Genomic DNA, 13,477 nt, shown 5'->3' with positions numbered 1-13,477 from the left:
ATAATAATAATAATAATAATAATAATAAATAATTAGAATAATTATTCACATGTAAAAGTTTAATGACTTCATTAAATATATCCTTTATATTTACTATTTTATTCAAACTTTTTATTTATTTATCTTTCGAGTATTTATTATTTAAATTTGCCCGCTTTTGTGCAAACAAATAAAAAGTAATAAAGCGAAAATGGGAATAGGTATTCTCGGTGCTCGTTAAAAAGTTAAATATGCAATCACTAACGGCTACCTTTATTATATAATTTAAAAAAACTTACCATTCTCTCGTGAGCGGGTGTACCGAATTCAACGTTGCTACCTTGTCTAAATGATACACTTTGAGCAGTAAGACTACCGAGACCACCAGGTTTACCGCTAATTAACAAAACAAAATTTTTATTAATTAAAGAAAGTGGAATTAGCAGACATTTGATCATTTTTATGATTTTTTTTTTTTTTATTAAAAAAAAAAAATAATAAAAATAAAAATTTCATATGTCAAAGATAAAAAAATATAAAAGTGCAATTTTTAAAATTATAATTCAATTAGTGAAAAAAATCAAAAATTTTTTGAACATCTGCTGATTTTAGTACCATTAATAAATGAAAATTAAATCATCAGACATCTGAAAAAAAATTTTTTTTTTAAATTTATAAATAGTTTCACACGGAATAAATTTAGGTGTAATTTTTAGAAAATATTTTTTTAGTTCTTATTGAATTAAAAAAGTTTTTAAACATCCTTTGATTTAAGTATCATATAAATAATAATAATAAAATACTTACAAAGGGCGTTTCTTGACAACAAGAATAACAGCAGCTGCAACAAACAGTACCAGCAAGCAGACAACAATAGGTATGACAATAGTTGTCGTGGAGTTAGACAGCCTTGAATTGATAAGACTAATCTCGCAGTGTTCACCGTGATAATTACTAGGACAAACGCATTCAAGTTTATCATCCGTCTGCTGACATTGTCCGCCGTGTTCGCAGGGGCAAATCCAAGGTGAAGGTTTCGGGCGTTCAATAGATGCGTCGCAGATTCTCTCACTGGTCTGAGATAATCTAGGCCCAGCGCTGTCAGGACAGAGGCATCGGTATCCCGAGGGTACACCAACACAAAGATGACTGCACCTTGCACTATTGCAGGGGTCACGTGAGCTAGTATTGTATTTCAATTGGTGATAAAGCTTGACACTTCCCGCAGTCTGAATCCCCTTGACAATTATTTCCGGCACTCCGCGTCCGAATTTATCCTGTTTAATGAGCTCGCCCGTATACTTCGACGCCCAGAACAAATAATGTTCAAACACGTCCAAAGAAACCGGATGTTTCAAGCCCTCACCGCTGACAATAAGTTTGCGATTAGACCCGTCAAGTGATACCGACTCAATGGTATTAAGCTTGCTGTCCGCCCAATAAATAGTGTGATCCATTCCATAGTCAATGGCAATCGCCGTGGGTTTGCCCAATTTATCCTCTACCAGAGTGCGTCTTTTGCTGCCGTCCATCCAAGCTGTTTCTATTTTCGGTTGATTGCCAATATCTGACCAAACAATCCTCCCGTACTCTGGATCAAGTGCTATTGCCGCTGGATTTTCTAGTCCAATAGTTATTAAACTTCTTCTGTACCTGCCATCAGCTTTAGCAACAAGTATCCTACCGTACTGTTGGAGTCCAGTATTATTGACTTCACCCCAATAAAGATTATTCGATAGCCAATCTACAGCCAAGCTGACCGGCTCAGTATCACTTGTTCTGATATTTAAATCCTGTGCGTATCCAATTTTAGCTTTTCCCTTTTTAGCGTCAATCATATACGAGCGCTTTATTGTATTATCATGACTGTCGATCCAATAAATATACTCTAGAACGGGGTCAAAATCAATAGTCTTTACACGTTTCTCATCGACTACCACATCAATCTCCTCCCGTTTATGTATATTGTACCCACGTATTTCTGGTCCGTTGCCGAATAACAATAAAGCATCTTCAATTATTAGCTGACATACGCCACTTTGGCTGTCTACTAAACGGAAACCGTCACGACAATCGCAAGAGTATCCCCCTTTAGCGTTAATACATATCTGAGAGCAGTGATGGCTTGCTGTTGTACATTCGTTAACGTCTTCGCACATTTTATTATTTTCCCTTGATGCAATATATCCTGTGTAGCAAATACAAATATAACCGCCGTCAGTAACATTATGACAGAGATGTGAGCATCCGCCTTTGCTTGCCAAATCACAATGTTTGTACTGATGACAACCCAATTCATCAGACTCATCACCGCAGTCATCGGCAAAGTCGCATATCTTGCTGCGATCGATACAATTTTTATTAGCACACTGAAACTCAGTGGTCGGGTCACACGATCGTATTCTCTTAGCACACATTGTCAGATTATTTTCATCAGAACCGTCCCCACAATTATCAATACCGTCGCACAATTGATATCTCGGTATACATTTGTGATTGTTGCACTGGAATCTACGTAGGACATCGCACGTAAAGTTTGCACATAGATTTCTATCCTCATCAGAATTGTCACCGCAGTCATCATTTCCGTCGCAACGATCGAATAGCGATACACATAGATTGTTATTACATTGGAAACGTGATTTCGGACAATAACGTCCGTCGGGATATCGAGGCGGGCATCCAATCTCATCGCTTGCGTCCCGGCAATCACGTGTACCATCGCAATGCAAGAATGAGGCTATACAGTGACCAGAGGCACATTTAAATGTATCATTTTTGCATGGGAAGACTTGACAATCTACTTCATCGCTGTTATCACCGCAGTCATCTTCGTTATCACAACGCCAACGTGATGCAATACATTTACCATTGCTGCAGTGGAATTCTGATTCTGAGCACGATCGATATTTTCCTTTACATAGAGCCTCGGACTCATCGCTCCCGTCCCCGCAGTCGTCGGCAAAATCGCACATCCATTGTTTGGGCACGCAACGATTATTCGAGCACTTGAATTCCGTTATTGGGTCGCAGCTTGGACAGCTTTCTGGCAATTCATCAGAATTATCACGGCAGTCATCTTTCCCGTCGCAGAACAGCCATTTGGGTATGCAACGGTAGTTCGCATGACCTGGACAACGTTGCCACCCAGTTGTACAGTTCTTCTGACGGCACATGTAAGCCGGCTCGTCACTGTCATCACCGCAATCGTCGTCAAAGTCACACATCCACAATTTTGGAATACATTTGCCGTTTTTGCAGCTAAATTCAGTATTTGGATCGCAAGTTCTGTTGTGACAAATAGCTGGATCTTCATCGCTGCCGTCTTTGCAGTCAGCGTCACCGTCGCACTTCCATGATGCATGAATGCACCTTCCGTTTGACTTGCACTTGAATTCCAGCTCTGGACACTCGCCAGTGCAATTTGACTCGTCGCTTTTGTCACCGCAATCATCAGTGCTGTCACATACAGTGACACTTGGAGTACAGTTGCCGTTCTTACACTGGAATTGACTAGGTGGACAAACACGCTTGGGACAGTTAGCCAGCTCGTCAGATCCGTCTTTGCAGTCTTTTTCACCGTCGCACTTCCAGAACCAGGGGACGCATTTTTCTTCCGGCTGGCCACAACGATGCTGTCCACTTGTGCAATTAGCGATGCAAGTTTTACCATCATGGTCCAGGAAGAATTGATTCGGACAAGCGCATTTGTACGATGTAACACCGGGTTGTCCGTAGCCCTCAAGCAAGTAAGAGCTCATAGGCGGCGCGATTAAACACAAATGTGAGCAGCCGCCGTTGTTTTCCTTGCAAGGATTTTCATACGGCAACTGCCTGAGCGGGTGATACACATGAATGTCATAAGGTCGGTGAGTTGTGTTACGCAACATCTTGATATTTGCACCAGAGAATTTCTCGGCTTTCATTATTGCCTTGAGATTCCAATCCGTCCAATAAATATGATCATCAAACACCGTAATAGCAAACACGTGGGGTACTTTAACGCCAGAGAGAACAATCCGATGATTGTGTCCTTCCAAATCAGCGAATGCTATGTAATCAAGATGAGCGTCAGCCCAAAATATACGATCCGTAAAGTAATCAATAGTGAGGGCATTAGGCCAAGCAATATCATCATTCCAATTTAATATCATTGTGAAATTACTTCCATCCATACCCATTTTACCGATGTAAGCTTGCAAATGCCAGGAAGTAAAGTACAGAGAACCAGTACCTGGATGTACGACAATAGCACGTGGATCTGCGATGTCATTCTTCAGAGTTTTACGATTAGATCCGTCCAATTCAGCGACATCCAGATGTTTTGCATGACGATCCAGCCAGTAGAGTTTACGTCCAACCCAATCAACAGCGATACCCTCCAGCCCGAGACTGTCGTGGCGTATTATCGGTTCTTTCGCTCTGCCTTTCAGGGAAGCACGGTAGATTGTTTTAGCAGTAACATCGCAGAAGTAGAGAGTCTCGTTGGTATAATCAGCGTCAAGAGCGACAACGTTAACAAGATCTTGATGCATAATACTGTATTGCGCTGCGTCGGAAGACATATTGCGTACGTAATATTTATTTGTAAATATAATCCAGGGTTCTATTCTATCCCGTCGCTTGCAGGTATGTTCATCAGCAGCTCGCTCGTAGTACCGTTCATTACACTTGCAGTAAAAGCTTCCAGGTGTATTTTCACACTGCTGGCTGCATACTTGAGGTGATTCAATGCACTCGTCAATATCTGCGCAAGCTTTACCGTCGGGCAGCAATCTGTAGCCTGGATTACACTCACAGTAGTAGCTGGTCGGTGTATCTACGCATCTGTGGCCACACTGGTTTAATTCAACTCTTGCGCATTCATCGACATTACAGTGAGCCGGTTCGTCACTATCGTCACCGCAATCTGATTCTTTATTACACACTAATTGTTGATTAATGCAATTACCATTACCACACTGGAAATCGGAGGGATTAGCGCACGTGTTGTTGCGATGATATCCGATAGAAGGACAGCCGACTTCATCAGAGTGGTCCCCGCAGTCGTCCTGGCCATCGCACCTAAATTGTTTACGCAGACATCGGAAATTCTGGCACGTAAATTCATTTGCCGAGCAAGGCTTGTATTGGCTGTTGCAAAACTTTCCTTCATCACTACCATCACCGCAATCATTATCGTGATCGCAGAGCCATTTACGATTGAGACATCTTCCATTATCGCAGGTAAATTGATTATCCGCGCATGGAACCGGCGGCGGGCAGTGATGCAACGTGACATTTTCATCAGCTCCGTCAACACAATCGGGATCACCATCACAGAGCCATTTCTTGGGTATGCATTGAGCGCGATTCCACAATTTATTGGCGTCGCAAGTGAATTCTGTTTCTTCGTCACACTTGCGGTCGTTGCACTGGTGCCGCTCGTCTTCGTCTGAATTATCCAGACAGTCATTGTCACCGTCGCAGATATAAATCCGAGGAATACAATTGCCGTTGTCGCAAGTGAACAAATCACCAAAGCAAGTACGTCCTTCTGATTGACAATAGCCAGCAGGTTCATCGCTTCCATCCAGACAGTCATCGTCTCCGTCACAGTACCAGGTAGCTGGAATGCAACGATGGTTGGGACAGCGAAAGCTGTTTTGTGGACAAGTTCTTTGAGCGCAGTGTAGCGGATCTTCATCGCTGTTGTCCCCGCAATCATTGTCGCCGTCGCACAGCCAGTAAGGCTCCACGCAGATGTTTGTTGTGTTGCACTGCAGGTGATTTGGATGACAGGTATTATTTCTAGGGCACCGCTCGTGGGTTTCGTCGGAGGTGACGTTGTCTTTGCAGTCGTTAACGCCATTGCAGACTTGAGCTTGAGGTATACAACGATAATTGGCACAAGTGAATTCTCCTTGAGCGCAGGGCGGATACTTGCAGCCCTCCTCGTCACTGCCGTCTCGGCAATCATTTTCATGGTCGCATTTCCATGATTTGAAGATACAACGGCCATTGTTACAACGGAATTCATTGGGGCTGCATGAGTGATAAGAGCAGTAATTTTTATCTTCATCAGTACCGTCACCACAATCATCATCACCATCGCACGCCCATATACGTGATATACATCTTCCATTCTTGCATGCAAATTTACTGGCGTCACAGGTAACATTCTTTGAAACACACATTCTTCCTTCATTAACCAGTCTACTGTTATCATCACATTTGCACTCGGCTTTTCCATTAGCACCTGGATGACAAGACTGATCACAGCCACCGTTATTTATATTGCATGGATTTACTTTACATTGTTGTTTAGTTGCCGAGTAAATATGTAGATCTCGTGGTGAATCTTCTAAACGTTTTACCATTTCAACTTTATCAGCACCGGTATATTTTTCCGCACGATAAACACCACGTAGCTGTAAATCTGTCCAGTAAATATGCTGACGGAATACCGTTATTGCAAATGGATATATTGTCGCACTGATAAGAACTTGACGATTTTTACCATCTAAATTAGATCGTTCTATTTTTTCTCTAACAGCGTCGGTCCAGTAGAGCATACGCTCCTCGTAATCTATTGCCAGGCCACTTGGTTGGGATAAATCTTTGTCAATGATAGCCTTTTTAAGTGAACCAGCCATTGTTGTCCGGAATATTTTTCCTGAAGTACCAAAACGACCCCAATCTGTGAAGTAAAGTGTGCCATTGCAAGGATCTACAACTATTGCACGCGGTCTATCAACTCTGGAAATCATAACAAGAGATGTACCATCTAAATTCATAGCATAAATGCTGTTGTTTGATGAATCAGTCCAGTAAATTTTTTTCTGAGTCCAATCATAAGAAATTCCCTCAGGATTTATTCCTTTGTTGATAATAGTTTGTACATCAGATGACTGTGGATTGTCCGCAGATAGCCAGGCTATTTTAGCCCAAGGTCGTATTTGAGTGAATAAAATTTTATTGTCTTGATAGTCAAAATCAATACCCACGACGTTTGTTAAGTTGCCAACCGGCTTGAATGGTACACTTGTTGATTGCGGATCAATATTTATGGCTCTTAATTCTGTTCTTGTAGCAAATATCAGATACTCGTCAACATTATCGCATTTACGTTGGTCACTCGACAATTTTCCGGTCACGCAATCACACTTGGGCTCTGAAAGTAATGGAAAAGCAAAGCAAAGCTGTTGACAATTCCCATTGTCCCTTGAACAAGGGTTTGAATTATCCGCTGGCTGGTTACTCGGGTCAAATATCACAATATCTCGTAATTTTGGCAAGTTTGTACGCACTCGTGTTGGCAGAGTGTTGTTTGGTGTTTTAGACGAGCTAAAAACAGTCTGAAGATTTCTATCAACCCAGTAAATGTTAGACCCGTAAATTGCAATTCCCATTGGATTAGGAAGATTTCTCCGTATCACTTGTTGATTTCCTCCAGTCCAAGATACTTTTTGAATCATGTCCAACTTGGAGTCAACCCAAAACACATCATGGCTAATAGGATCTATTGTTAAATCTCTGGGTGTGCTAATTCCCGAGGTAACAATTGGCGTCCACTCGCTACCGTCTAATTTACATTTTCCTATTTTTGGATACTGCCCATTATCGATCCAGTACAGCACGCGTTTTATTGGATTAACCGCTAGCTCACGCGGTGCGTCTGTTGTTGTTTTAACCAGGACTTTTCGATGATTGCCATCCAATCGGCTCACCTCAATGTAATTGTCATGTGGAAAGACATTGGAGAAATACAAATTACCAGCGATCCAATCAATTGTCAATCCACGTATTCCATTAGACCCAATACCATTTTTGATAATCGTCGTTAGCTCGGTGCCATTTGGACGAATACGGAAGATACCGTTCCACATTCCACGGTTGAATTCGACCCAGTAGATCCAGTTGTCTTTGTAATACATGTCAACATGAAGAATATGATGTCCTGTTCCAGCAATCGGGATCATAGCTTCCTTGGTGTCGCTCAGACTGTATCCACGTACTACGTCCAGTTGTGATACTATCGCAAATGTCTTGTAGGGCTCGCATTTGGTATCACCGACCATTCTGTACTCCATACTGCAAGCACACACTCTTGTACCACCTATCGAGGGCAAACAAAGTTGTTCGCAGCCTCCGTTGTTCACCAAACAAGGATGTGACCCAGTGACGCGTTTTTTATAAATAGTCAGAGTTTTAAGTGTCGAATCATTGTCAACAATAATCATCGGACTTGGATTGTCTTTTATTAAATCAATCCGCTCGATTTTATCGTAAACTGGGTCCAAGAAATACAATTTATACTCATGAACCGCTAGAGCTTTCGGTGTGTTTATATTATTGGCTTCAGTTAAAATTGTACGGATGCTTTGACCGTCAGTTGTCATGACCTTTATAAAAGCGGGATACTGAGAGCTGAAATAAATCATTTTATTAGATACGTCTATTGTTAAAGCTTCAAGATGTGGCACATCATCGACAAGAACTATTGAATTTTGTCCATTCATATTAACACGACCTATTTTGTGTGGTACTCCAAAATCTCCCTCGTCGATCCAAAAGATCTGTCCCTCAAGAGGATCAATACACATTGCTTTTGGTTTAGCCACAGACGTTCTATTTCCATCGTTCGCTAGGACAACTGTACGGTAACGTGGTTCACCGTCAACCTTTATAGCTTCAATATTAGCGGCAAATTTATTTCCAATGAATAAATTCCTACCGAACCAATCAAAGGCAATTGTTGATGGTGAGCCAACAATACCAGAATCACCATTTGGATTTGGAAATTCTGTTTTGTTACCACCTTTTGTTGAAATAGTATAAATAGTTCCATTCTCATTGTCATCATCTTTACTTTGCAACCAATATATCTTTCGATCTCGCCGGTCATAATCAATTACTGTGCCACCTTCTATTCCAACTACAGGTGTAATAAATCCACTCTTACTTTCACCCGGCGTCAGAGACATGTCAACGATCTGAGAGCCACGTAGCACCATTAAATACGGCATATCGTCTTCCGCGCAACCGCCCGTAGAAGTTAATTTATACCCGCTGAGGCACTTACAGCTGTAACCACGGGGGTCACTGGCTGATAGAAGACAGAGATGATCGCATGACGCGTTTGCGCAAGGATTTTGCGTAATTGGCTGGAGAACTGGATGATGAACGTGGATAGACAGCGGATGAGATATTAAATGCGAGACTACTGTCTGATTCCGGCCATAAAATTTGTGAGCCGACAGCACACGGTTTAATTGACGATCCGTCCAGTACATCGTGTCCTCAAAGAGTGTAAGCGAGTGAGGATGCAGCAGATAATGTGACCCAGCGAGCACTTGAATTCGCTGTGACCCATCGTACTTACAGGTGTCGATAAAGTCTAATTTACTGTCAGCAAAATAAATTCTTTTATTGGCAATGTCAAGAGCCAGACCATTAGGCCAGTAGATTTTAGTGCTGATAATTGTCGAGCGATCTTTTCCGTCCATACCAACTCGTTCAATTCTTGGATTTTCACCCCAGTCAGTCCAGAATAAATAACGAGCACCAGGGCTTGGATCCAAGCACATTCCACGTGGCTGAGTTATGTTTTCTCTCACTAAAATCATACGATTTTCTCCAGTTTCTTTTACTACCTCAATAGTATTTAATTTAGAATCCAGCCAGTATAAATTCTTGCCAATCCAGTCGTAAGCAAGTCCCTCAACTAAATCAAGGCCAGTTGAAATAACATCTTGTGGATCTCCTCCTCTCTCCAATCGGGAAATCTTCTTTAGCTTCATATCAGACCAGAATATAGTACCAGTATGCATATTGCTGGCTGTCGCAACAACATTTTCAACATTTATAGGAACTCTTTCCAGCGCTTGATCCTGCAGATCTGCAACTAAGATTGTGTGCCGATTAGAAATAATTAAAAATGCTGCGCTATGATTGAAAGCCTTGCAGGTGCGGTTATCAAGCTCCAGAGTGTAGCCATCAACACAACTACAAGCGTAACTTCCTTTTGTGTTTCTACACTCTTGTGAACAACGACCCGGTGGATCACATTCATCAACATCTTGACAGTTGAATCCATCATCCCGTAGTTCTTCTCCAGGCGGACATGTACACTGAGCTCCAAGAGGCGTTTTAATGCATCCATTGCTGCAAAGTCCGTCTTGATGAGTGCACTCAGCCAAATCACAGCCTATTCCTTCGTCAGCGCCGTTGGGACAGTCTGGTTTACCATCACAAACATTTGTCATGTTTATACACCTGTTGGTGACATTTGGACACTTCCATTCGCCAGATTCGCATTTGAATGGCGGCGGACCGCAAGCGTGAATCAGCGGATCTTCATCAGAGCCATCTCCGCAGTCGTCTTTGCCATCGCAAATGTAAGTTTTAAATACACATGTTTTATTTACCGGAGAGATGCATTTAAAGAAGTCCTTTCCACACATATCAGGCGATGTAAATTGGTTGCAAGTTTCCGGCTCGTCAGATTTATCACTGCAGTCTGGCGTGCTGTCGCAGTACCAGCTCTTGGGTATACAATTACCGGTACCGACACACTGGAATTGTTTCTCTGGATTACATTGGTCAGGTCCCAGCGAAGGACACCCGACTTCATCGCTTCCATCATTGCAATCGGGCAGCCCGTCGCACTTGTACGATTCTAAAACACAAGTTTTGCGATCCGCGCACCGGAATTGGCTGCTGAGACAAGTAACAGGCGGACAGTCAAGCTCATCTGCGTGGTCAAAGCAATCGTTGTCTCCATCACAGACCCAAGATTGTGGAATACAGTGTCCGGATCTGGGACAAGTAAATTGAAAGTAAGAGCACGTTTTAGCTGCGCAAAATTGCCCCTCGTCAGAGCTATCACCACAATCGTTTTCAGAGTCACACTTCCAGGACGCCGGGATGCAGCGATTGTTATCACAGGTAAATTGACTCGCGCTGCAAGTAACATTAGGACATCCCATCTCGTCACTGTAATCACCACAGTCGTTCTCAGCGTCGCAGCGGAATGACATGCGTATACATTTGCCAGATTTGCATTGGAACTCATTGGGACTGCACGTGGGCTTGGTACAGTTCTGCATTTCGTCACTATTGTCAAGGCAATCATCATCGCCATCGCAAACCCAGGATTGTGGAACACAGCGCTGATTAGCGCAAGTAAAGTCCCAAGGATTCTGACACGCCTGTACTGGTGGCTCTGATTCAGGGTCCAAAGTACAGGAGAGTCCATTTGAAGCCAAACGCTCGCCGTAAGGACAACCACACACTCGAATAAGCCTTTTTCTTTCAACTTCTTCTCCGTCTTCTTTGGGCTTAACAGTACTTGGTAAAGTCGTATAATTAGCCGGAATACCAAAGCATAATTTTTCACATCCTCCGTTATTAATTGAGCACGGATGGTCTGTCAATTGTTGAATATTACGGCTAAATACTTTAATACCATACAAACGATTAGTCGCTGGTTCATGTACTAATATATTCTCTTGTTCTCCAGTTTCTTTATGTAATCTTATTATAGCATCAAGTCGCCAGTCAGTGATGTACATCCATTGTTCATGAATGGCAATTGAAAATGGATGACGAATTAATTTCGGACTTAGGCTTTTTACATCACCGCCGTCAAGATTTGAATGTTGGACGTGGTCTAACAAAGCGTCACACCAATACAAACGATCTTTCTCGAAATCAATAGCCAGCCCATTTGGCCAGCCAAGCGTAAGGTTCTTAAAGATAACTAAATTAGATCCATCTGCGTGAGCACGGCTTATATTTGCCGGGCGATCCCACTCAGAGAAAAATATATAACCGTGATTAGGATGTATAACAATAGCTCGAGGCCGTTTTAAATTTTTTAAAAGTGTTCGCCTGTACGTAAAATTTCTCGTACTTAAAACATTTAGTGTTCCTTTACGTGAGTCTATGTAATAAAGATTTTTAGCTGCCCAATCAACGGCAAGGCCCTCGACACCTTCATTCTGACTAGCTAATACAATTTCTCTTCCCGTACCATTTTGATGCACACGATAAATTACATCCTGTAGCACATCACTGTAATAAATGTACTGATCATGAGCGTCGTAGTCCAGTCCAACAAATCTCGCGCGTCTTGAAACAACTGGAAGAATTGCATCGCTGAAGCTGTCCATAACTGGATCCAAAATACGTCCCTTGATAAATCTTTGTTGCGAGTACATCAAAAATTCCTGGACTAAAATGCAATTACGCAAATCTGTAGACAATTTCCAGCCGATATTACAAGCGCATCGGTATCCTAGACCACTTTCACGTCCACCTGCCGCAGTGACGATGCACATATGCTGGCAGCCTCCGTTGTTGTTACCACAGGGATTTTTAATATTCTTAGCACCTATTTGCGCCATTGGATGCAATACTTTAACGGCTTTAGCGTCTCGTACTTTGAATAATGTTTGAATCGAGTACTCTCCGTCATTCTTGTCAACACTCATCAGCGCCTGCTTAGTGCTGTCTGTCCAGTAAACCCGGTTTTCAAAAACAGTGAGCCGTATTGGAGCTGGTACGTGCAACCCACGTAGAATAATAAATCTTTTTTCACCTTTGTAATCAGCAGTCTCGATATAATCCAGCAAATAATCACACCAGTAAATTCTTTTGGCTATTAAATCAACAGCAACACCAGAAACTTTATAAGCTGCCTCTGAAATAACGTTAGTTACCGAAGTACCATCCATATTGGCTTTAACAACTTGCTTACTGTCAGCAATAAACATCAATCCTACTGTTGGATCCAGCGCTATGTCCGTAGGACTGGTCAAATTTGTGCTCAAAACAATTCCATGAAAACGACCGTCTAATTCAAATACGTCGATTTTTTGGACCATTGAGTCTACTACGTACAATTTTCTTCCAATAAAATCAACTGCTATCGCTACGGGCGCCCATGAACCCGTCAAAGATATATCTATTTGCTGATAATTGTCCGAAGTTTGGGTCAATGATTGTGAATAAATTTTACGTGTTTTTAAATCACTCCAAAATATCAAATTTTCAGAGTACAAATAATCAATACCGCTTGCGCCAGTGGTATTGACAATTAATTGACGCTTTTCACCGGTTGTATCCATACTCCATAAAGCACGATCTTGAGCCAGTAATAGACGTACAGGTCTTTGATTGTCTTGAATTCGACACTTGTTACGATCAACAAGGTTGTATCCTGGGACACAACGACAAACATACGAGCCGTCAGTGTTGACACAAAGCTGCTCACAAAAGCCCCATTCATTGCACTCATTTCTGTCGACACAAATTCCGGTATTATTCATCAGAACTCTGCCATCAGGACAGGAGCAAATACCCCCAGTTGGTGATGCTTGACATTTGTGCTGGCAATTTAAGCTCGGACAGTTACTTATTGCTTTAAAAGATAAAAAATAAAATCTAGATTAATTTTAATTGTTATATTTAATTTTAATTTGATAATTTGAGGGGAAATTATTGCGATATACTT

At 41.9% G+C, this 13,477-nt stretch overlaps 1 protein-coding gene across 2 annotated transcripts in view; it reads right to left on the bottom strand.

Annotated features, from left to right (window-relative positions):
• Positions 1 to 13,477, bottom strand: part of Mgl (low-density lipoprotein receptor-related protein megalin) — a 106,987-nt gene that overhangs the window by 1,717 nt on the left and 91,793 nt on the right. For both annotated transcript variants that reach the window (XM_074242283.1, XM_074242282.1), the window contains exons 5-6: positions 787 to 13,384; positions 279 to 375 (exon numbers count right to left, since the gene is read on the bottom strand). In XM_074242283.1, coding sequence (XP_074098384.1) covers positions 279 to 375; positions 787 to 13,384 — 12,695 coding nt within the window. The remainder of the gene's footprint in view (positions 1 to 278; positions 376 to 786; positions 13,385 to 13,477) is intronic.

This window comes from Cotesia typhae, unplaced genomic scaffold (genome assembly GCF_013202065.1).
Source record: "Cotesia typhae breed Kobodo isofemale line unplaced genomic scaffold, CoteBio_Ctyphae contig_4, whole genome shotgun sequence".
NCBI classification, from domain to species: Eukaryota; Metazoa; Arthropoda; class Insecta; order Hymenoptera; family Braconidae; genus Cotesia; species Cotesia typhae.
This window is presented reverse-complemented; position numbering and strand designations above follow the sequence as displayed.